Raw genomic sequence first — 24,988 nt, forward strand, 5'->3', positions numbered from 1 at the left:
AAAGTTTAAGGTAAGCAGTAGTCAAGGGTTTAAACAGGTGACTCGCATGTGTCTCCATGTAGTTCAAATGCTTCCTAGGCAAATGCATATAGACAACCCAATCATCGTCTTTGACAGGACTCGCCATCGTCATTACATAACAATCCCTTCATATCATCGGAACATAGCAAGATCCGAACACTAGCTTCCCCCACCCAAAATCCATCTTGTCCATGATCGAACACCGTTGACCAGATGACACCATAATTGAGACCGCCTTCTCGGTTCCAGCAAATGGCCGAGACATAAACGGTTTTGGCCTTTGATCCTCAACCCAATCTATTAAGTCCAAGAAGTGTTCCTTGTTAGCTGCACTTTTTAAGAACTTGTGAACCTTGTTTGCCACCGAACTCAATGGCATGTCCTTCAAATCCTGTTTAATATGTTTCAGAATCACAAGTACAAAAAAATATCATTATTTTCAACTAAATTAGCTTTGTTTAAAAGATGTGGTATTTTGAAAAATCAAAAAATGGGCCATGATAACAGAAGTTAACCAAAATGACCTTGACTTTTAAAATTATCAATGAACCAATATTTATATGTGTGCTCAACATAGCAAATTTATGTCCTAGCTTACACATTAGATTGTCATCCCGGCGCATCAGATCTATACACGACGCAACATATTTCCATCATGAGACAGCAGATTCATGCAACCGCGCATCCGATGCATACTGCTGAGCTAATGGACACACTAAGCTCATATCTTGAATGTTTTTTTATTTTTTTATAAAAGTATCATTATAATTTATTGATATATAATTTAAATCTTAAAAATTAATAATTCTTTTGAAAAAATGTTAACTTCTCAAAAAGTATAATTTTAAAAAGAACATTATTTTATTCTTTTACAAACTTTTTTTTTTAATTTTTAAATATCATAGTATACATGTATAATTAAATTATATAAAAAATGGCACTAAAACGAAACAAACAACAAATATTAAGTTGATTTGCAATTAAATTGATAAAAGATTACAATTTGCCTAATTTTTTTCTTTAAAGTGATATGGTAATTTGGTAAATGAAAAATTCATCAACCACTTTGTCATGGCTATTATCATGATTTTCCACTTTACTTCTTGGTTAGTTTAATTTTTTTTTTTTTTTGAACGACCAACTAAGTAACGCCGGGTACTTTGTATGCGGCCCCCATTGGCTAAAGGTAGCCCGAGCACTTATTTATTTATTTTTATTTTTTTGTATAACTTTTAGCAACTTATGTTGGTATATATATTTAAGCTATGGCACAAGTGTGCATGAAATCGAAGTCTATACCTTTGATTGGATCCTTCCAAACGGGATAGACAAAACATTACCAAAGTGTGAAGCCATAAGATTTTCTTTCTCGACTCCTTCTCCATCCGATAACCTTCTCCTTCCATCAACCGCAACTGCGATGTTACAAATATGATCATGATGGCCCGAGTCCTCCATGAACTTAGCCGTAATCCTCCACAAAAAGGAGGTAAACGACTCTAACTTCGACCTTTGACATCCATTTTCACTGGCTAACAACTGAAGTCTCTTAAGTTGGTCACCTTCCATATAGTACATTCGACTTATATTAAAGTCTTGATCTAGATCATTTGATTCACATTTTTTATCAGTTTGAAGTGACGGGAGATTAGAAAGTGAAAGAAACATGTTGGCTGTTGAAGGCGCGTAGATGGTTGGATGCCTAACGATGAGAACTGAACGACGAAAAGAAGGCAAGAATGATGGTGGTTGGGACCAAGTCATATCGGCCCATGATGAAACAAACATGTTGGCTGAGTAGCCGTCAGTTACTCGATGATCAAACATGCATGCTATCACCATTCCACCGCATTTCAACGTTGTGACCTGCGATGATAAGTTGTCTTCAAAATCGAATAATTATGTCATAATTAATAAAGTTGAACCATTGAGAATTTTAATTTGAAAACCCACGGTTGTTAACTTTTTTCTAGTAGTACATATTCCCTTAAAACATATATAAATGTTGTTATTATCTTTTTAAAAAATTATACTATAAAATCGAACACATTTAACTACAATTTTGCGTACTTAATACACGGGCGTATCCACCTCTAAGGCCACCCGTAGTGGGTGTGGTCTTTGTGCGAAATCCGGCGACGTTGGGCAAGAACACCCCCCCCCCCCCCCCGGGACGAATTGTGGGGCGATAAGGGGGGGGGCAAGGTATTTATCGCCTGCTTCCATTTTTGATTTTATTATTATAATGGATAGTGTGTGGTGTATATATATATATATATATATATATTGGGCTACAACACCATTTCACCCCTTAAACAAAAATCCATCATTTGCTTATTGGGCGCCATATGACGCAAAACACCCATTTTATAGCTCCTCCACTACACATAACCTAATGGTATGTGTATGCGTGTGGTTAATATACACATTAATTATCAATGTAACTTTTATAATATTCAAAATCCAAATGTTATAACCATGGAGACTTAGACTTATATTGGTTTAAACCTAACTAGCCGAATAACCATAAGCTTAGCTCCTTTAACTTTAGGTCTTAGCTCGTGATTTTAAAGATTTAAACCTTCCTAAAAACAAAACTAACCCTTAATTTCAAAGAGAAAACAAGCTAATAGTGACAGACAACACCTAGACCCACAGCCGATCATGCTTCGTCACCACTAAATCCATCCGCTTGCCGAATTTCCATTAGACCTCCTAATTTGGGAAAGTGATTAAATGAATCACTCATTCGATGGTCAGTTTTATTGTTTTAATTTATATAGTTAAGGAGTAGGGATTATGGTTTGAAAAACTATACAAGTTAGGAACTTTAGATTAAAACCATTATTTGTATAATTAGACGAGTTTAGATATATATGTTAGATTTTATATTTTTCATTAATCATGTGTTGTACTTTTATTAATTATATAAAATTAGTTTAATTATCTATTTTATTTTAAACTGATATGATCAGACCCTAAGTAGACTGAAAAAAATTTATTATACAGATATAAAAAAATGGTAGTTCCGCCAGTAATACAATGATAGGTTAGAATTGTGTGGCCACCTAGAACAAAGTCTACTTTTCCTATATATGCTTTAATGAATTCTATACTCACTTTTTAATTATTAATGTTATGTTTAACGGTCTCACTACAAAATGTAAGTAGTGTTAACACGTCATTACAATAGGACAGGGGTTGCCTGAGCCTGTTACACATATCCTAACTAAACACTCACCTACTCCACACGTACTTGAAAGTTGAAACTGACCACTTATTTAATTTAGAGTTTAAACATAAAGGTTCTGTATTATATGACCATAAGACAACCCATAATATTTTCGTCATTTCTGGCCGCAATTAGATTTAGATAAACATAGTATATATTTTCGTCGTTTTGGCCGCATTTATATATACACACAATCGTATTTGTTGATGCCTACTTCTATAAATTTCAATATATAGTCAAAAAAGGTAAGTGTACCATTTTAAAAAGTCTTAAAAGTAACACTTTTAAAAAGATCTGGATTATGAATTAGTTTACATATAACTATTTTACTTTTATAAACATTCAATATAACTTTCTTTTTTAATTCTAATTTATAATATTTGAACTTGGTGCTGTAATTAACTTTTTTTCAATATACAAAACAATAATATTAAATTCAAATTATTGTATAATTAAAAAGAGACTTTGGTCTAGTGATATCTAAGAGTTATGTAAATCAGTGACCCTGTCGAAGAAGTTGGGGAGTTTGAGTTCCTGCTTGAACATAGGTGTTAGATTCCTGTTAAAAATATAGTTAAAGTCACCATAGTAAAATTACATGTCTTTAGTAAACTAAGTTTTTGTTTACCAATTGTTTTGGACAACCCACATGATCTTAGGGGTGACGTTCTTTGGGTTTGTTTTTTGAATTTCGGGTTTTTTTAGTCGATTTCTTCGTGTTTAAAGTTTTTAATCTTGACCCATAACCCAATCCAAATTTCTCACATATTTTATGGTTTGAATTGAGTTGATCAGACTTCGAGTATCCTAGAAAACAAAAAGAAAAAGAGATAGAAATTTTAAAAATTACCATGTTAATATTAAAACAATATATTTTTAAGGCCGACCAATGGGCCATCAAAATCAGGAAAAGGCTTTAGGTCCACACATAACTAAGACCTCCAAAAATGCAATTAAATATAGATATATTATAAGGAAAAAGTGAATACGGTGTTGTAAACCGTGTAACCTTGTACGTAAAACCAATAAAAAATAGGTAGTTTTGATTAAAAATCTCCTATTTAATGAAAATCCCTTCCATATTTACAAAACACTCATACATTGGCTTACAGCTTCACCATTTTTTTGTGTGTTTAGAAGGTGAAAAAATATCAACTTTTTTTACTATAATATTTGTTTGCATATATATCCATCCACAAATTCCAGTGTCGAAAAGTTTTTGCATTTTTACGAGATGGAACTTTTTTTATTTTTTTAATGGATAAATTTGTTTTCCATTTATCTATAATTAAAGTATTATGTATGGCATCATTGTGAAATGTAAAGCATAAACCGAAAATAAAATAAAATAATCGAAGATCTTAACGAGTGAAAAGTTTTGCAGATTTTCAAAATGAGGTTTTTCTGTTTTTTATTGTATAAATATGTTTTTTCATTTATTTATTATTGAACTATTAAATATAATCTCATTGTATACACATAAACTAAAATTCAAAAGAAAAATAGAATAATTCAAGAACGGTAAGCCACTTATGTACGAATTTGAGGGAGAGTTAAGAAAAAAACGAATGTCTTAAACATTGAAGATTACTATATAAATAAAGATTATTAAAAGAGGGGCAAGTATTTTAATTAAATAGGTGTTTTTAATCAAAGCTACGTAGTTTTGATTGGTTTTGTGTGTAAGGTTAAAGTAAAAAATGAAATTTATTTGTTGGTTTGGTGGTATATTTGTGTGTTACTTAGTTGCAGGGCATGAGTTTGAGACCCGTTTCAAGCGATCTTTTATTATTTTTATTTACAATTGTCAAGAAAGGATCAAAAGAACTAATTTCAATTTAATCCTCCAAAATCGTTGAACCGGCCCTGCATATTCTTCAGTTGTAACGTAACTAACCAAATAATAAATAAACATAACCCGATAACACAATCAAAAAGAGTAAAATTTAACAAAGTCCAACCATATATAATAAGAAAACCAACATAATTTTTGTCTTCAATATGTCGTGTTTAGGGTGCTCGATTACGATTGCTATTAGTCATAAATCGAAAATATAAATAAACCATAAACAGTCAATCCGTAGTATGTGGAATAGAAACAGACGATCTACGCGATATACAAATAAAGCCGGCAGCTAAGGCTTAGCTTATTGTCAATTAGTCTAGTGGTATAATGACACATTTCACAAATGTGAGGTTGTGGATTTAAATCCTTGGTAGAATTTAGTTGTTAAAAAAAACAAGCTTAGACTACTATACTTAATAATATATTTTGTTTTAAAATAAAAGGTATATTCGGGCTTTTTGGGTTGACCTGAAGCCCAGAAATCAGACACAATAGCCAACCCAAGTTACTTCAGTTTCGGTTTTTGGGGTCAGTTGGTTAGTTCGGGTACATGATGAACTAAAACCTTAACTGCTTAGACAATTATTTCGATATTATTGTATCATATTTAATGAATGAATTTAAATAGTTAATTAACCTGGATGGCTAGCACCCCATGAGACCTCTTGGGGACCATCTTTCCTTCAAAGCTTACATCAGGATTATGAAAGTTGAGTTCATGGAGCTTCACTTCAGCAGCAGCTACAATAAAATCGACACCTTTATTGTTGCAGTGAATCTCGGGCTCACCGGCAGAGTTGCGAACAATCTCTCCGGCTAGCGGGTAGAACAAGGTGAGTGCCTGAGATAAAGAAGCCTTGAGGGCATCAACCATTGTGGTAACATCAGTTGACTCATGGGATTTTTTGTAACAAAAGACAGAACCAACATCAAAGGGTGGCACCAACAAGTCCAGGTTTGTAAATGGAAGCCAGTGATCATGCCATGGTTGGTTAGGTGCATGAAGAGGTAGGTCCCGGCAGAGACCAGTTGGTCCCGCAAGACTCACCTTGAACAGGGACGTCTGCGCAAAGGCCATCTGCTCCCGCAGGACCCACCATGCTCATAGGATCTTACGCGCAGTACACAAGCTGAACACGCAGGGAAAGCCTCCCAATGGTGAAGTACCCCGCCTGTTCCCGCAGTTGCGGATACAAGCCATCAGGGAAGGCTACCCGCAGACAGCAGGGCTACACGCACAAGACACTAGCTACTTCAGTAGTCACATGAAGGAATGAGCAAGGCGGGAACAATCCCGCCTAAATGAGCCAGTCTGATTCTGAAAGATCTTTTGTACCATACCTACCAAGGTATGGATAGGACAGACGATCTGACCAGAACAGCCCATGAGCCAATCACAGGGTGACAGCTCATCGACAACAGGGCGAGGAGGAGCACCCTCTAGTACTGTTTGTCACTATTAGCCGCTGCCTACTCACCAACCCTTACTGAGGAGCATGCGCGGCCTACAGTTGGTGGAATAGTGTTACTGTTGGCCGTAACCTATTCACCAACCAGCATGGCCTGCGTACAATCCACAGTAAGTGGGACGTGCATAATCTACAGTTGGTGGAATAGTGCAGCCGACTTTGTTACTGTTGGCCGTAACCTACCCACCAACCAGTATGGCCTGTGCATAGTCCACTGTTGGTTGAACAGGAATACTATTCAGCCGGCTGTACCTTCTTGGAAACCTACCTTCGGCTATAAATACTCCAATATCTTGGAATGGTAAGATCATCTGCTATCCAGTTATCTAGCAATCTCTTAATATACACTTATATTCAGAGCAACCTAGTCTGATTCTCACGCCGGAGGGTGGTCACAAAGAGGAACTCCCCCCTTCTCAGTGACGAGCTTACGGTGTTTGTTTTGCAGGTCTCCTGAAGAACAGCCTTCTCAGCTAGACCTCATCCGTGGGAAACATTACTTAACCCCCAGATTATCTATAATCTGTACCGGGTCACCTAGTGTTTCTTCATTGGCGCCATCCGTGTATAAAAGCTAGAACTACTTTAGTTTTTTCACAATTTTTGAAGAAATTGTTAACGTTACTCCGGTTCAAAGGCCAGTAACCGACCAAGAAACCCCGGTAACAACCCCAGCAACTGGGGGGAACACCGGCGGTTATACAATCCTTACGAACACTACCCCGACTACCCAAGCCGGGGCAAGTGGAGTAAATATTCCATTGGGGTTCTCCGATAGCCAACTGGAAAAACGAACGAAGGTTCCTCGCCAAACACTAGATCAAGTGAAGGCATGGGCCGAAGCACGGCAAAGAGAATTCCAAGCCGAATTGGACGAACGCTTGCGTTCAGTTCAACAGGCTGACGAATTCGCCAGTACTCGCCAACACCTCAATATGAGCAGTGACTGCGAGTACTCAGACGACGAGTTGGAGTCCGACACCGACGCGAACCCTCGCCATAAGGCGAAAGGGAAGCGTAAGGAAACGGACGTCCAACCAAAAAGGAATTTTGGGGAAGCCTTTAAACCAATCGTGGAGAGAAACCCGCGTGACTTTTCCAAAACCTTTAGACCAACTGCTACAAATGCAGGGAAGTCAAAGTTCGCAAGGGACATTGCGGAAGCAATCGCCCCGAGAAGTGCCAAACAAATGTCCAACATTGGCACTTACGATGGTCTATCCGACCCAGACGACCATTTGAACAGGTTCATTGCGGGGGCTACCGTCAGCAACTGGACGGAACCCACGTGGTGCTACATGTTCCAGATGACTCTGGTCGGAGCGGCCAGGGCATGGTTCGATCGTTTACCGATCCACCACATATATGACTGGGCGGACTTTCAGAACAAGTTCAGCCAGCATTTCAGCCAACAGAGGAAGTACACTGAAGAGCAGTGGACGATCCTTAACTGCGTGAGAGAGGAGGATGAATCTCTACTAGACTTCATCACTCGCTTCAACTCCAAAAAGCTTAGTCTCGGCAACATAAGTGAAGATCTGGTTCGCGCCGCCTTCATCCAAGGCGCCGAATACCCAGAACTTATCCGCACATTGACGGGTAAGGATGGCATGCCATCAACTTGGGATGCCATCATGACGGCGGCAAAGCGCTTTGCCGAGACGGAAAAGCAACTGGGAAGAGATCTTCCCCAGAGTACACACCTCTACACGCAGAGGACCAGAGAGAACAATGTCCGGATCGCCCGGCAGAACAAAAAGAGGAGGCTAGGTATTTGGCAGTCAAGGGTAAACTTTGACACCTCATCCAGCTCTCGCCCTCTTGTTGGCGGAAGGGACAACACACACCCTTCAAACCGAAAACACCGGTGGACGCCACTCACGAAGAGCGTCACGGAGATATTTGCCACGGAAAAATTGCCATGGCCTAAAGCCCCATTGATCCGGCAGAAACCTAATGCGGATCAAAGCAAATCCTGTGATTTCCACGGGACAAAGGGTCATGGTACTGAAGAGTGCACATCCTTGAAGGATATTATTGAGACATTTGTCAAGGACGGAAGGCTTGCACATCTTGTGGCATCGATCAGGAAGGGAGGAAGGAATGACAACCGGTACAGAGGTAACGGACGAAAGCCCGTCGATATCAGCATCAACATGGTTCATGGCAAGGTCAGAGGAAGAAAAAGACGGGTGGCAGAACCATGCGCGTGGAAAGAAGCTGAGGTGCGCTTCCCGCGAGTGCCAGGAGGCCCCAGCAAAGAAGGCCCCATCGTCATCAGAAGCCAGCTGGGGCACTACATCACTTCACGCACTCTTGCTGACAACGGCGCTTCGTCGACAGTGATGTACAGACAGTTCTTTGATAAGCTGGATGATGAAGACAAAGAACGCTTGGAAACGGTCTACGCTTCAATGGAAGGGTTTGACGGAAGTACAGAAACACCCCTGGGTATCCTATCTTTCCCCGTTACTCTTACTGATGGGAATCATTCACGCACAGAAGACGTGGATTTTGTCGTAATGAAAAAGCCACATCATACGTACGACATCCTATTCGGAAGAGACGGGATGGCAAGATTTAACGCCGTGGTATCTTCAGTCCATGGCATGATGGGATGGCCAACAGCTGAGGGTGTAGCAATGATCTCTGGCATTCCCCAGGTATGCATTGCATCTGTTTCATCTAAACCCAAACCGAAAAAGGCTAAACCAACCATCACTGAACCAGAAAAATGGGTCTTCAATGGCAAATACCCCGACCAGGCCGTTACCATTGGACCAACAATCGTTGATCCCACCCGCACCTTACTCAAACGCTTACTGCAGAAAAACGTTGACATCTTTGCGTGGGCACCAGCTGACATGACTGGTGTACCCCGAAGTAAGGCGGAGCATAAGCTCAAATGCGATCCGGCTGTTACGCCAATCGTACAAAAGCGCGGAGTGATGGGGCCTGAACAAACTAACGCGTGTAGAACCCAAGTCAAGGAACTCCTTGACGCAGGCATCGTACGCGTTAGTAGATATCAAACATGGGTTGCAAATCCCGTAATGGTACCGAAGAATGACAAACAATGGCGCATGTGCATAGATTTCAAAGATTTGAACAAAGCATGCCCCAAAGATTGTTATCCGTTACCAGAAATTGATCTCAAAGTGGATTCGTTGGCACCATTCCGCCTTAAATGCTTCTTGGATGCGTATAAGGGGTACCACCAAATCCACATGGCCATTGATGACCAGGACAAAACCGCATTTCGGACGCCCGATGGTACATTTTGTTATAAAATGATGCCATTCGGACTTAAGAATGCAGGGTCCACGTACCAACGACTAATGGACAAAGAGTTTCATGCCCAAATCGGGAGAAACTTGGAAGTCTATATGGATGATTTGGTCATCAAAAGCCTCGAGCCTGAGGCGATGTTGAAAGACATTGAAGAAACTTTCAACACGCTCCGAAAGATAAACATGAAGCTCAACCCGAGCAAGTGTTCATTTGGGATGGAAGAAGGGAAGTTCTTGGGAGTCATTGTTACTAAAGATGGCTTTAGAGCGAACCCTGAAAAGGTCGAAGCCATTGTTAAAATGGAATCACCTACCACCATCAAACAGGCTCAGACACTGAATGGACGACTAGTCGCACTTAATCGCTTCTTGGCAAACCATGCAGATAAGTCGTTTCCTTTCGTGTCAACATTGAGAAACTGCTTGAAGAAAACGCACTTCCGCTGGACACCTGAAGCGGAAGCAGCTTTTCAGGAGATTCGGTCACGCCTGATCGAACTCCCAACACTTACAGCACCACAAGCGGGAGAGGAGTTAATCCTATACCTTTCCGCAACAGATAGAGCAACCGGGGCAGTCCTGCTAGTAGAACGAAAGGGCATCCAGATGCCAATCTATTATGTTAGCCGTGTACTAACAGACGTAGAAACCCGGTACTCTACCCTCGAAAAATTAGTCTTAGCACTTATACATGCTTCACGCAGGTTAAGACGATATTTCCAGGGCCACCCAATCACCATTCTCACCAACTTCAAACTCTCAAACGTTCTAGGCAAACCCGAATTATCGGGACGTCTAGCCAAATGGGCAATTGAATTGGGAGAATATGCAATTAAGTACAAGCCAAGACCAGCCATAAAAGGCCAGGTCCTGGCCGATTTTATTGCAGAAGTCCCCGCTTCGCGGGAGAAAGAGTGCCAGGAGGAGGCTCAACCCTCCCCAGCACAGGACGTCAATGATGTCTGGCGACTCTATACTGATGGAGCAGCCAGTAACGAGGGTTCAGGCGCAGGGTTAAAATTAACCAACCCAGCGGGCCAAGAATATACTTACGCTATTCGGCTGGACTTTCCAAGTACGAATAACGAAGCCGAATATGAAGCATTCTTGGCCGGTTTGAGAATTGCGCGTAAGATGGGAGTGAAAAACTTGGAAGCCCATGTGGATTCCATGCTGGTGGCCAACCAAATAAATGGAACATACACGGCTGTGAACGACACCATGGCCCTGTACCTCGCCCAGGCAAAAACCCTTATGCGTGATTTTAGTGATTGTAAAGTCATACATGTCAAGCGCAGCGAAAACAAATCTGCGGATGCGTTAAGCAAGCTTGCATCACTAGCCTTCACCCACCTGGGAAAGGACATCCGCATTGAACTCCTCGAAGCGCCATCAGTCCCGCACAAGGAAATTTGTGTCATCCAAACCAGTACAGAAACGTGGATGACACCAATAATAAATTACCTTGCAGCAGGAATACTACCAGAGTCAAAAACACAGGCAAGAAAACTACGCTGTAAAGCACTGAATTATCAACTCGTCAATGACATCCTTTACAGACGTAACTTTCTTGGCCCACTCTTGAGATGCGTGGACAACCAAGATGCCAACTACCTCCTAAGGGAAGTACACGAAGGCATCTGTGGGATACACGCAGGTCCCCGCGCTGTTGTAGCCAAGCTAAACAACGCGGGATACTTTTGGCCAGGGATGCATACGGATGCACTGGCATACATCAGAAAATGCAGGTCTTGCCAGCTTTACGCACCTAACACGCATCGCCCGAAAAACGAACTGGTTCCAGTCACTTCTTCGTGGCCATTTCAGAAGTGGGCCATCGATGTGACAGGCCCATTTCCTACAGCAGCAGGAAATGTTCAGTTCCTAGTGGTAGCCATCGACTACTTCACCAAGTGGATAGAAGCAAAAACTTTAGCCCAAACAACCGCAAAGCATATCAAAAAATTTATTTGGGAATTTATAATTTGTCGTTTTGGACTTCCACAGAATTTGGTGAGCGATAACGGCACCAACTTTGCTGACAAAAAGCTACAACAATGGCTAAAAGAACTTCAAATCACCCACACCTTTACCTCAGTGGCACACCCGCAAGGAAATGGTGAGGTGGAAAGAGCAAATAAAAGCATCGTCGAAGGCATAAAGAAAAGACTCTTGAAACACAGATCCGGCTGGGTGGACGAGCTTCCGCACGTCCTTTGGGCAAACAGAACGTTGAAGAAGGCCAGTACGGGAGAAACCCCGTTCAGCCTCACTTATGGCACTGAAGCCATGGTCCCGGTCGAAATTGGTCTACCCTCACCAAGGGTCTTGAGTCAGCCAGAAGACAATGATGCGGAAAGACGGTTGGATCTTATGCTAACCGAGGAACGCAGAGACTTAGCCGCAGTGCGTGAAGAGAACTACAAACGACAGATGCAAAAGTACTACAACACGCGGGTAAAACTCTGCAACTTCAAGGAAGGAGACTACATACTGCGTAACAACGAGGCTTCGAACCAAGAACGCCCAGGAAAGTTGGCCCCGATCTGGGAAGGGCCATACGTTATCAAACAGGTTCTGGGAAAGGGCGCATACCGGCTCGAAAGGCTCGATGGCACTCCCATCCCAAGAACATGGAATGGAGCTCAATTACGCAAATGTTATATGTAGATCAATTCCAAAACTTGTAAAGAAAAGGCCAAGAGCCACTTCTAATGGAAATGATTCTCCTTTCATAATGTGTTTACCTTTATCCTTATGAACTCCCCACTGGTGCCGGTATTTACCGCATAAATGAGGAGAAGTAAGTCATTGCGTGTGGAAGGCGGCAAAACCCGCATAAACACAACGTTAAAAATAAGGGAAACCTACACGCAGGTATGATGTAAGTAAAGTTTAGCCATCTTTGTAAGTGCAAGTGACGGTCTTATCCGCACAATCACAAATAAGGAAGCAAAACTTCAAACTATCATCTACCACGTTCAAAGGTTATCCTAAAAAAAAAAAAAAATACTTAGAAATAAGGATAAGGAAAACCTACACGCAGGTCAGGTATGGGTAAAGTTTAGCCATCCTACCAAGTGCAAGTGACGGTTCAACCCGCACAATCACGAAAGAGGAAGCAAAACTTTAACCCACTATCAACCGCGTTCAAAGGTTAACTTATCCTAAATACTTAGAAATTTCGAGGAAAAATGAAGAAAACCTACACGCAGGTCAGATGACGGTTAAAATTTAGCCATCCTACCAAGTGCAAGTGACGGTTCTACCCGCACAATCACGAAGGAGGAAGCGAAACTTTAACCCATCATCAACCACGTTCAACAGGTTAACTTATTCTAAAAAACTTGGAAAATTGCTAACTTAAACTAAGTCATGAGCTTATAAAGCAAGGAATCCAAAGGAAATAACAATCTTATCCGCAAAAAGATTTATATTTCAATGATATATTACAAGAATGGCCGGGTTACTACCCGCCTGAAAGAGTAAATCTATACAAGTCTATCTTAGCAATGGAAAGGGGTCTTCAGGATCAAGCTTCAGGGCCGCTTCCACTTGGACCCGCTCCGTCAGAAGAACGGGGTGGTTCGAGGAACGCTTTGAGGACAGCTAACCCATCATCAGCAGCAGCTACTTCGTCCACCTTTTCCACCACTGGATGCGGGAAGGCGGCGTATTGGTTCAATGCTTGGTCATAAATGGCTTCGGTATCCACATCGAACAAAGGGAAGTTGGAAGGCGGGACGCCTTTCTCAACAAACCCTAGACCAAGCAGGAAGCCGGCCTTTTCCCCATCCTCATGAGAAGCGTTGAGGGCTGCGGTCATAGCATCATCGTAAGAGGTCTCTGAAAAGACCCGACGCACAACCTACAAAGAAAAAATACAAGTATTAAAACCTTTTCTTACAAAAGAAAAGCGAGAAGATAAAGCTAAACATACCTGAGGCAACGCTTCTCGAAGAACCCATTGGAGGGCAGCTTGAGCTTCGTTATGGGCGCGTTCGGCTTCGCTCTTGTTAAGGTTGGCAAGTAAAACTTCCTTTGCGGCAGCCTCTTCGACGCCCTTAAGCTTCCGCTCGATGTGGTCAAGCACCCCCCTCTGGTCCAGGATTTCCTGGAGTTTCTTGGCATCTTCCATTGCCAAGGCATCATGAGCGCGTTGGAGAGCCTCTAATTTGGCCTTGAGCTCCTCATTCTCCACACGCAAAGGCTCAGCAACGGCTTCAGCCTTGGCAGCCCTCTCGGTTGCGTTTCGCGCAGTCTCCCTGGCCAGCCGAAGCTGTTCATTCACAGCTTGGGCAGCCTTGGAGCGGGCCTCGAGTCGCGCCTGAACTTCAACCTCGAGGGCCTTGAAGGCCTTCTCCTTGTCGGCGGCAGCTGCCGCCAGCTGTTGGTTCTCCTCCCGAAGAGCACGCGCCTCAGATACGTCCTTGGCGCGAGCTGCTTTCAACTTGTCGTTTTCACGACAAAGCAGCTCGACGCGCGGCTGCATCCGGGCTTGGAGAACCCGAAGCTCATTGGTTAGCCTACCCTCCTGGTAGCTAGCCATGGCTTCCCCCAACGCACCATGAGGAGCAGCGTGGCGAGCCCAGTCCACGCACTCCACAGGGGTACGAAGGGTTGTTCCTCGGCGTATGTTCCATCGCGGAACATACACTTCATTGGAATCCGACACTGCAAAAGAAACAAAGGCAGTAAGGAAAAGATAAAAAACATAAGGGAAAAAGAAAGGAACCCTACGCACCTGTAGGGTCAATGACAGGCCGATAGCCGCCAAACCCATCACCTGAACCTAAAGGAAATCCATCCAACAGGTCAGGCAGACGGGAAGGGGGCAAGGATCGGCGGGAAGCCCTGCGCGTACCTGATGGTCCGGCCGTAGGTGCCGGTGGCGCGGGCATGGTGGCAGCCGCCGTGGTCGCCGTTGTGGTCGCCGCCGCGGTCGCCGCCTCCTCAGCAGCAGCAGTAACCGCCGGCTCCGTGAAGGATGCTGTAAAAATCGCACTCACGGCCGGCGGTGACGTCATCTCGGCCGGAACAGTTGGCTCAAAGGAACGAGCAACTGGACCAGCGGATGCAGACGCAGGCGCCTGGGTCGACGCCTCAGGAAGGCTGACCGAGCCTACCGTCATTGGCGGGGAGGTACTCCCCTGCGCTTCACCCCGGAATGCGTCAACATCCACGCCTGCACAAAGAGTGTTAAATTTAAGAAGTAATAAATCTGCAAAGACATTATGATTGTACTTACGGGTTTTCTTGACCCTGAACGTACGGACGGGCGGGGAGGAACCCGATGGAGCCGGCCTCTTGGTACCGGTCACCGTCGTCTTCGTTGGTTCTCCGGAGGTAACGGTCGTAGCCTCCGGAACAGTGGTCTTCTCACCACCCGGGCTTCCCCGCCACCTCTTCACTATCTGACTCCGAGTCAGATAGAACCACCGGACCAGCCGTGGAGGCCTTCTCCTTCCCTTTCCCGCCGGCAGCAGCTTTCTTCTTCCGAACCAATGGAGGAGCATCTGAGGATTCCTCAGAAGAAGACAGGTCAAGAATTCCAACAGCGGGTACAGCATTAAGGGGTTGAGGAAGGAATATCGCCTTACCTGGCCGCCGTTGGCTCAGGATCTCGTGGCCCAGCGGATAGACCTCCACAAACCGATCCGCTGTTTGCTCCAGGATGGGCAACTCGCCCTCGTCCAAAGCACGAGTACCCATCCGCGCGGGACCGTCGGCTTCCCGCGGAAACAGAAGCGACTCCAAATCATTTCCCTCTGAAAGAAAAGAAACAGTTAGAAGACAAACTTGTATCAAAAAAGAAAAACAAGACATACCATAGGGAACAGAGTTCAAACCGTATTCGAGGAGGATGGGAACCAGAGATGCATCTTTCCACACCCGGCTCATCCCTAACATGACCATCCCGGACTCCGCAAACCGGTAAACCGGAGATTGGATCCGGGATATCTTCGAAAACCATTCCGCCTCCTGGTAGTTGGGGGCGTGAAGGCTCGGTATCGCTTGGCCATTTTTAAACTTCATGGCAAGGGGGATGGCGCGGGCAGAAATGTAGAAGAATTCCTGCTTCCACGCGCGAAGACTGCGCTCGGTATCGCAAATCTTCAGACCCTTAATACGGGTCGTCAGGGTGTACCACCCTTGGATGCACCTCCAGGTATAGAAGGTCATCAGGCGGTCCACATGGGGCTCGATGCCCAAAATCCGGCACACCCACTCAAAATGGCGAATCTTGGCGATCGCCATGGGGTGCAGCTCGGTCAAATGGACACCGTGCCTCTCAAGGACACGGTAAACAAATTTTGTCAATGGGAATCTAAGATTCCCATAGACAAAAAATGCAGCATAAACCCCGATCTTGCCACTGGGGGCATCGTACACGGTCTGGTGGGATTCAGGAAACTCAGGCTCGAGATGATCGAGCATGAACTTCCTGACAACATACCGGTACTGATCGCCGGGCAGAGCACACTGGCACTCACCAGCAGTACCCCTATCGTCAGCTATAGCTTCAGCATCACGAGAGGACATTATTGCAGAAAGAAGAGTGATTTCGGGAAAATGCTTGCCTGAAAAAGGGGAGTATTTGCCGGAAATCACTAAGAAGAAGAAGAGTGAAAAGTGTGAATTGTAAATAACCCTCTCCCCCTTTATATAGTAATCGCAATTAATGCGGTGAATTTAATGCGGAGGAGAGAGAAATCAAAGGTGCAATGAAACTATGACACGTGGCAAAAAGCAAGCTGGCAACAGCTGTTGAAAGGACGTGTGCCAGTAATTTCGCGGCCACGCGCCCGAAAAATCATGCCCACGCGCCTGAAAAAGCGACTGGAATGACCATGTTCTGTCACGTCACCATAACTTCCTGCACGTCCTGACACAGTCAGAAGAAACCGTCACACGACGTTTCAGATGTTTGGACTGTTCTTATCCTCACCAACCTTTCGAATTTCAAAATTCAAAATTCAAAAAGATTCAAAGGTAAGCGGGAAAATACCCCTTACCTTGGCAACCAAGTAACCATAAGACGGATGCGGGTACAGTGTTAAGGCAAAACCTTCCACATACCTAGCACCCGCAGGGAATTGAAGCCAAGAATACCCCGGCAATAAAGTAACTATAAGACGGGTGCGGATACAGTGTTAAGGCAAAACCCTTCACGTACCTAGCACCCGCACGGAATTGACGCCAGGAGTACCTTGAAAGTAAAGTAACCGTAAGACGAGCGCGGGTACAGTGTTAAGGCAAAACCCTTCACATACCTAGCGCCCGGCAGGGAATTGAAACCAGGAAGGATCTTCTGGGCAATGCTTGTGGAAACGGAAATAACATCCCCGCATAGCGGGAACGTCGAGAAATACATTGTTTGAGGCTCCAGGATGGAATTGGTGGTTTAAACATAATTGATCACTATGTTCAAAACCACTAAAACCTCAAGGAGAATCCACACAAGTGAGACTCAACGCTCCTGACTTGCGAGAAGGTTACATACCTACCCGCATCATACCCAAAGATTAAGCAAAAAAATCGGGAATTTTTGCAAGTGACATTAGGAAACCCGCGGGAAGAATCCCCACGGAGAACCTTAAAACTAGAAACCCTTTTCAAAACCCCTTGCTTAAAGTCCAAAAGTTCACCTCACTTTATTAAACATTCAGGAGAAGAACATTGGACTGGGGGGACTTGAAGAGGTAGGTCCCAGCAGAGACCAGTTGGTCCCGCAAGACTCACCTTGAACAGGGACGTCTGCGCAAAGGCCATCTGCTCCCGCAGGACCCACCATGCTCATAGGATCTTACGCGCAGTACACAAGCTGAACACGCAGGGAAAGCCTCCCAATGGTGAAGTACCCCGCCTGTTCCCGCAGTTGCGGATACAAGCCATCAGGGAAGGCTACCCGCAGACAGCAGGGCTACACGCACAAGACACTAGCTACTTCAGTAGTCACATGAAGGAATGAGCAAGGCGGGAACAATCCCGCCTAAATGAGCCAGTCTGATTCTGAAAGATCTTTTGTACCATACCTACCAAGGTATGGATAGGACAGACGATCTGACCAGAACAGCCCATGAGCCAATCACAGGGTGACAGCTCATCGACAACAGGGCGAGGAGGAGCACCCTCTAGTACTGTTTGTCACTATTAGCCGCTGCCTACTCACCAACCCTTACTGAGGAGCATGCGCGGCCTACAGTTGGTGGAATAGTGTTACTGTTGGCCGTAACCTATTCACCAACCAGCATGGCCTGCGTACAATCCACAGTAAGTGGGACGTGCATAATCTACAGTTGGTGGAATAGTGCAGCCGACTTTGTTACTGTTGGCCGTAACCTACCCACCAACCAGTATGGCCTGTGCATAGTCCACTGTTGGTTGAACAGGAATACTATTCAGCCGGCTGTACCTTCTTGGAAACCTACATTCGGCTATAAATACTCCAATATCTTGGAATGGTAAGATCATCTGCTATCCAGTTATCTAGCAATCTCTTAATATACACTTATATTCAGAGCAACCTAGTCTGATTCTCACGCCGGAGGGTGGTCACAAGGAGGAACTCCCCCCTTCTCAGTGACGAGCTTACGGTGTTTGTTTTGCAGGTCTCCTGAAGAACAGCCTTCTCAGCTAGACCTCATCCGTGGGAAACATTACTTAACCCCCAGATTATCTATAATCTGTACCGGGTCACCTAGTGTTTCTTCAGTGCAACTGTTTCGGTCCTTATCACCTTTACTGAGAAATCTTCAGCTTTAACACCCATTTGGTAATTTTGTATGTATGTTTAGAGAGAAAGAGAGATGAAGATACGCACGTACTAATGAGCAGTTTTATAGAAAGCCATGATACATGTTTGTGTATCTACACACACACGTACGTATATTTAAGAACTTTGGTGTCACAATGTAGTGTTAGTATGTTTTAGTATATTTGATAATAGTTTAATGAGTTGATATTAAATAAGCATTTGGCTGGATGGTGGTTGTGTTTGCTTTGGAACAAGGAGCCTATTTGTTGGCATTGTTGCCCTGGTTAACAGTCAATTGCTTGTAGATGTTGGGTTTTTCTTTTTTTTTATTTTTTTTACTGCATGCGTAATCTTGTCTTTCATAGTGGTTGATGATATGGCTTTGATTACCAATTTCTAGGCCATTATATTTGAAGCCACACAAATGAGTTAGAGCTATTTATTGAATTGGGTCGAAGACATTTTGTGGTTATCAATTTAGGGAAGGAAATTGTTTTAGTCCTGGTATCGTAACGAACGTGATAAAAACCGACCGAATTCGCATAAACTCACCGCATTTTCTTGTAGTTTCAGTATCGTACCGAAAACTGATCGAAAGCAGTTTTTTTTTTTTAGTTTTGGTATCGTAACGAACGTGACGGAAACCGAACACATTTGCGTAGAATGACCACCACCTCAACGTCCGAGATTGACAACGGCTGAGTTTTACCAACTGAAGCACCCAATTGGTCTACCTTGATTTTGATAATTTTTTTGTTCTATTTTTTGTTTTAGTTCCGGTACAATAAGTTACACTTGAGTTTTACCACCATTCAGGTTTTACCGATCTGCCTTGGCAAAACTCGCCGGCAAATCACTAGTTTATATATAAATATTATCACAACAATCCAGGAGAGGCCTTTTTTTTTGGGGGGGGGATAGGGATGGCAATGAAACCCGAACCCGATAGGAAAACCCGAAACCCGACACAAATGGGACGGGTAATACCCGACCCATCGGGGTTTGGGACGGGTTTGAGATTAGTTTAGAAAATTTTCGTGGGTTTGGGACGAGTTTGGGATTTGTAATATACCCAATTACCCGACTCGTTTACCCGATAACACTAACCCATTTACCCGATTATATACTCATTATACTCGACATAACTTTATTTTTTTATATATCTGTATAAATACATTATTAATCATTTATTCTATATGAAATTTTGAATAAGTTGTTTTGAACATAAAGTGTTAAGATGCAAGGCCCCGTTGCCGGTGCCTCACGTTGGACGTTGGATTTACACAGTTTTAAATATCAGAGTTAAATAAAACTTTCGTGGAAAATTAAAAACTTCAATAAACATTTCAAGTCATTACAAAAACTTGTCTCAATTAACATCTTTTGTCTTTTAAACATAAACATCATTTAAATAAAATGTCGCATGTCTTTAGATGCCAGCTTCTTATTCTTCCACCATGTGTCCTCCTCAAGCTAGTTGTCTCATCCTACCAACCTGCGTGCATACTAAAAGTCAGCTAAGCTGAGTGAGTTCTAGTTAATCAAATAACATACAATACTTTCACATACTTATACATACGCATCCGTAGATGCATATCATATACGTAACCTGCTTATCTTACTTTCGTACATACATGAATATATACTTTATCCCTTTCTTTCATTCTTTCTTTACATACTTTACACCTATTCATACTTTTCATACTTTTATGTTTTAAAGAGCATCACGCCCTACTGCCTCGAGTATTATTAGGGTTCGGTCTCTTTTCTGCCTCGAATATTATTAGGGTCCGGTCCCTTTCTACCTCGAATATTATTAGGGTCCGGTCCCTTTTCTGCCTCGAATATTATTAGGGTTCGGTCCCTTTTCTGCTTCGAGTATTATTAGGGCTCGGTCCCTTTCTTCTGTACCTTGTCATACCTTTATACTTGTTCATAACATACATATATCATCCATACATTATATATAACATTTATATATTTAATTATAACATCGGAAGACTTGTGCAAAATATCTATTGTTGAAGCTTACTTAAGAAGTTTACATGGGAGGGGTCCCACCCCTATTGCGCCGCCACTAGAGAGGGCCCATTGGGCTTATCTTTTGGTCCATTTTGCCTCATTTTGCGTGCCAGAAGTTAAATCTTGGTCTCAAATTTAGTTCAGGTTCGTATTTTGGCGAAAAAAATAGTTCAGGTTTGATAAACAGCGCAAAAAAAAGTGTTTTTCAGTTAATTTTTGTAATTTAAGAAAAAATGTATTGACCCATTGGAAAAATCCAAAATATTTTTATGGATGGCCTAAAACGTAAAAAAATGTGGCCTTTGACATTCATTTGCTGTGAGTTTCGATTCTCCACTTAAGACTATACGACTTTTTATCTTTATTAAAATCTTTCGAGATTTTTATCACTTAACGCGGTTTGCTTCAAACACAATTATTTATGTATATGACTATATGTGCACCACCATCTCTATGTAACTCAACATGTAACATTTCACTATTTTAGTTCCATTAATGGACTATAGTGTTAGGATGGAGGCCGTCATCATTCACACTATCTTTACGACGGAAATAAACCTAAAAATAAATTTATTATATTAACATACTTAAAAAACAGCACTTGTATAACGTATTCTTTTTAAATTTACCATATTTAAAATATATTTATTCGGCCGGTATTGTGTTACAACAGCGAGTTGACGCATATCCGGTTGATATTGGTTATGTTAATAAAGGTACCTTAATAAAACTCAAAACATAAATTTGTTGAATTTATATGTATAAGAAGATTAACATACAAAAAATATAATATTTAAAACGATGTATATTCGGTTTGTGAAATTAGGTATTGGTAAAATTCGAGCGTTGAAGCCTGGGCATTTGTAAGCCCTAGCGTTATGATGACGAGTTGCCGCAAATTCCGTTAACAATGTTAACTTTTAACGAAAGTTAAAGTTAGTACTTAACATTGTTATAAAATTAAAACCTTACTACTCACACTTGCAACTTTTAAGCCCCTGCCCATCTAGCATCTAAACGTCTATATTTCCTATTAGGCATGTTCTAATTCCAACTGTGAGAAGTGATGGACCTAGAATATAAATTTCTACCCGAGTAGATTTTTTAATCTCGAATATATCGGGTCATGTCACAAAAATTGTCAATACAACCGGTAATACTAAGAGATGCAATAAGGACCTTGAGATAATCATGATTACAAAAAGTTCGTGCTTCGTTCATTAATTGTACCTAAAGAAATAATAGAAGTACGTAATCGAATCCGCTACTCATTCTTTTGCCATTTTTTTCCGAATATAACGCGCATAGATTTTTTTCGAAGTAAGCATAAAAATTATGGGTCGACATTTAAAAACCTCGGGATATGTCGAAAACGCATAACATACCGTTGGTCCGTAAATACTAAGTTCCTTTTACCACACTCCCAAGTCCCAATACAACACATACATTCATACAAGAAAGATAGCAGTCAAAATGACTTGTCCAAGTTTTAGCATTATCCCACCTAGAGGTTAACCGGTTTCTAACCGAATTTGTAACCGGTTACTAACCGATCCTAACCGCCAGTTAGTAACCGGTTTGTATTATTGAATTCAAAACCGGTTAACCGATTTTTTTAATTATTATTTTATTAAAAATCCGGGTTTTTTCGGTTATTAACTGGTCCGGTCTAACCAGTCAAAAGCGATTCTCTAACCAGTCAACCTACTCGAAAAACCGGTCTAACCAGTTATTTCCCACCAAAAAAACCGGTTACCAAATTAACCGGTTAACCGATTTGTGGACCTCTAATCCCACCATCGATCTAACAAAACTTTGGTCATTAATGATTTTGAGGCCCATTTTTCTTGATGTCCAATAGACCGCAAACCAAAGTTCCCAACAAGTACAACCGTAAGACTTAGCCCAATATTTGACAAACATTAACATGGGGTTTAATCTTGTATATATCACACCAATCTTCTCTAATAACACTTTCTTAAGACATGACCAGGCCCACCAAAACGTAACATCCCTTTTCTTTCTTCACCCTCCATTTGGGTTTTTTTATGGCCCAAAATCGACAATATCTAGTAGAGGTGTCCAAAAAAAACCGGTTTGGGACCGGTTTTAAGCAAACCGAACCGAACCGGTTTTGGTTTAAAACCGGTTTCATCCAAACCGATTCTCAAACCGACCCAAACCACCAGTTTCAGGACCGGTTCCTCTTAAAATCTACCAAACCGGTTTGAGAAAAACCAGTTTAAAAGCGGTAAAACCGGTTTATAAACCGGACCGAACCGACTTGACCAGGCTGGCCTTTCTTGCTTTTAAACCGGTTTATAAACCGAACCGGTTTGAGTCAAACCGGTTTGACCAGTTGTTGACCAAACCGGTTTGGTTTATAAACCGGTTCAGTTTGGATTTAAAATCGGTTTTGTACACCTCTAATATCTAGTATCGGGATTTGTAGTAAAACGAGTTTAGATTGTACTTATGACATATTACCGGTTTTCAGTCTAGGTAAGAGATTTTGGAACAAAGGATATACTAGTATATTGTTTTCAACAATGCATGTAACCTCCATTTTCTATCATCTCTCCATCTGTGTTTAGTTATGGTCCATAGCGACAATATCTAGTGTGACCTTTAAAACATGGTCCACAATAACACATTATACACTAAGTCGTGTGCCTTTTTCTATGTCGACATCTTATTTATCCGACTCTGACCATTTTTCCATCTTTGACGACTTATGTTGACCTTTTGGTCAACGTTGACCAAAAAGTCAACTTAGACATATAGACCATGCTCTTACAAATCATTATTTCTATCTGTCTTATTAACGCCTCATATTGTCGTTATTTCACAACTATACCCTTTAGTTATAACTCTCTAGTTACCGAGCTTGAGTATTTGGGTAATCGGTATCTTTGCTTGTTAAGAGATAATTCACCAGTACTTGGTCCAATTCAACAAGCATTCAGTGGTCTCATGCATAATGGAAACTGTCGTTTGTCGTTTAATCTTAAAATGATGTCGTGCATAGATGGGCATCACGGTTAGTTAATTACGGTATTTATTATATAATTGGAATGATATCCACCAATCGTTTAAAAAAAATTAATCGCGCTACATAATTATAATATTCATTTTCCTTTAAATTTGACACATAAAATCATTCCTTTTCATTTTGTAATTTGAAAAATATAGGAAGAGTATCAAGAGGAATTCAAAATATATGTAAATACAGCAAATATATCAAGAATGAATAATATGTGATATCTTTTTGTATATTATATGATACACCTTACCATATCCTAGTCTAGGGTTAATTAGTAATCTTTTGTGTAGTCTATTGTCTATATATATCACGTATTATACATTCAGATCTATTAAACAATAAACATGAAAGGAGCTTTGTTAAAGATGGTGTTTTTAGTCACAATGTTATTGTTTTTCGGTATTAAAATTTGTCTCTCTTGATATACAGTTCTTAAAATTTTCAAATTTTAATATTGTTGCTAATCATCATCATCATCGTACTCAGTATATCCCACCAATAGCAAAGCTATGGTAGGGTCTGAGGAGGGTAAGATGTAGACAGCCTTACCTCTACCCCATGGGGATAGAGAGGCTGCTTCCGGTGAGACCCCCGGCTCGATTGTAGTTTTGCATCAAGCCTTGGACATATTACATAAGGCACATAGCACTCAATCATCGGGACGCCGGCTGATTGGTGCATGTACCCTTGTCTTTCGGCTAGCAACGCCACCACATGATGCCTGATTAACCTTCCATCACTTTTAACGTTATTTTCACAAAATTAGTAAAATAACGTCAAAATTAGTGCAATTTTACTTTTGCCCACCCGAGGGTTCACACATATATACATTATATGCGCGCACCACAAGCAGGGCACATATTGTTGCTAATGAAATATGTTTTACAGGTTTGCAGATGTCATGTGTTTTGGCTAGGAAAGGATCTGTGGCGGCCCCGTCATTACAAGCGACATACAATAGCAATGGCGCCATCATCAGCAAACGTGAGGTTCTCCATTGTAGTAACAATGATGATTGCAGTAGACTTTGTATAAGTGGTCATGGTATGTGTGATGCCAGCAACGGGCATTGCTAGTGTGACAACTAATAAAGTATTTTATTTTTATTAAACTCTTAGAATGATATTTGATTATTTTCTCATTTGCTCAAATTTCTTGATATTCATTAATGTTTTTAATATTCATTAATGTTCTTGGACAAATATGAATTGTGGAGTACCCCTGCATTCTCATGAGGGTCGTGGTTTGTAATGATATATTATTATTTGTAACAATTATGTCATAATTCATTAGGGACATCAAGGTTG

General features: G+C 41.8%; 1 protein-coding gene across 1 annotated transcript; it reads right to left on the reverse strand.

Annotated features, from left to right (window-relative positions):
• LOC143565643 (coniferyl alcohol acyltransferase-like) lies at positions 1-24,751 on the reverse strand. Its single transcript, XM_077052548.1, has 4 exons — positions 24,638-24,751; positions 5,737-6,147; positions 1,321-1,887; positions 1-412 (listed from the first exon to the last, which is right to left on the reverse strand). Exons 1-4 carry the CDS (start codon positions 24,749-24,751, stop codon positions 149-151), a joined length of 1,356 nt encoding a protein of 451 aa, XP_076908663.1. The 3' UTR covers positions 1-148.
• Between the last annotated feature and the right edge of the window lie 237 nt (positions 24,752-24,988).

Source organism: Bidens hawaiensis, unplaced genomic scaffold (assembly GCF_021521415.1).
Source record: "Bidens hawaiensis isolate Kalapana, Puna unplaced genomic scaffold, B.hawaiensis_p1.1 tig00022500_1, whole genome shotgun sequence".
Classification (NCBI taxonomy): Eukaryota; Viridiplantae; Streptophyta; class Magnoliopsida; order Asterales; family Asteraceae; genus Bidens; species Bidens hawaiensis.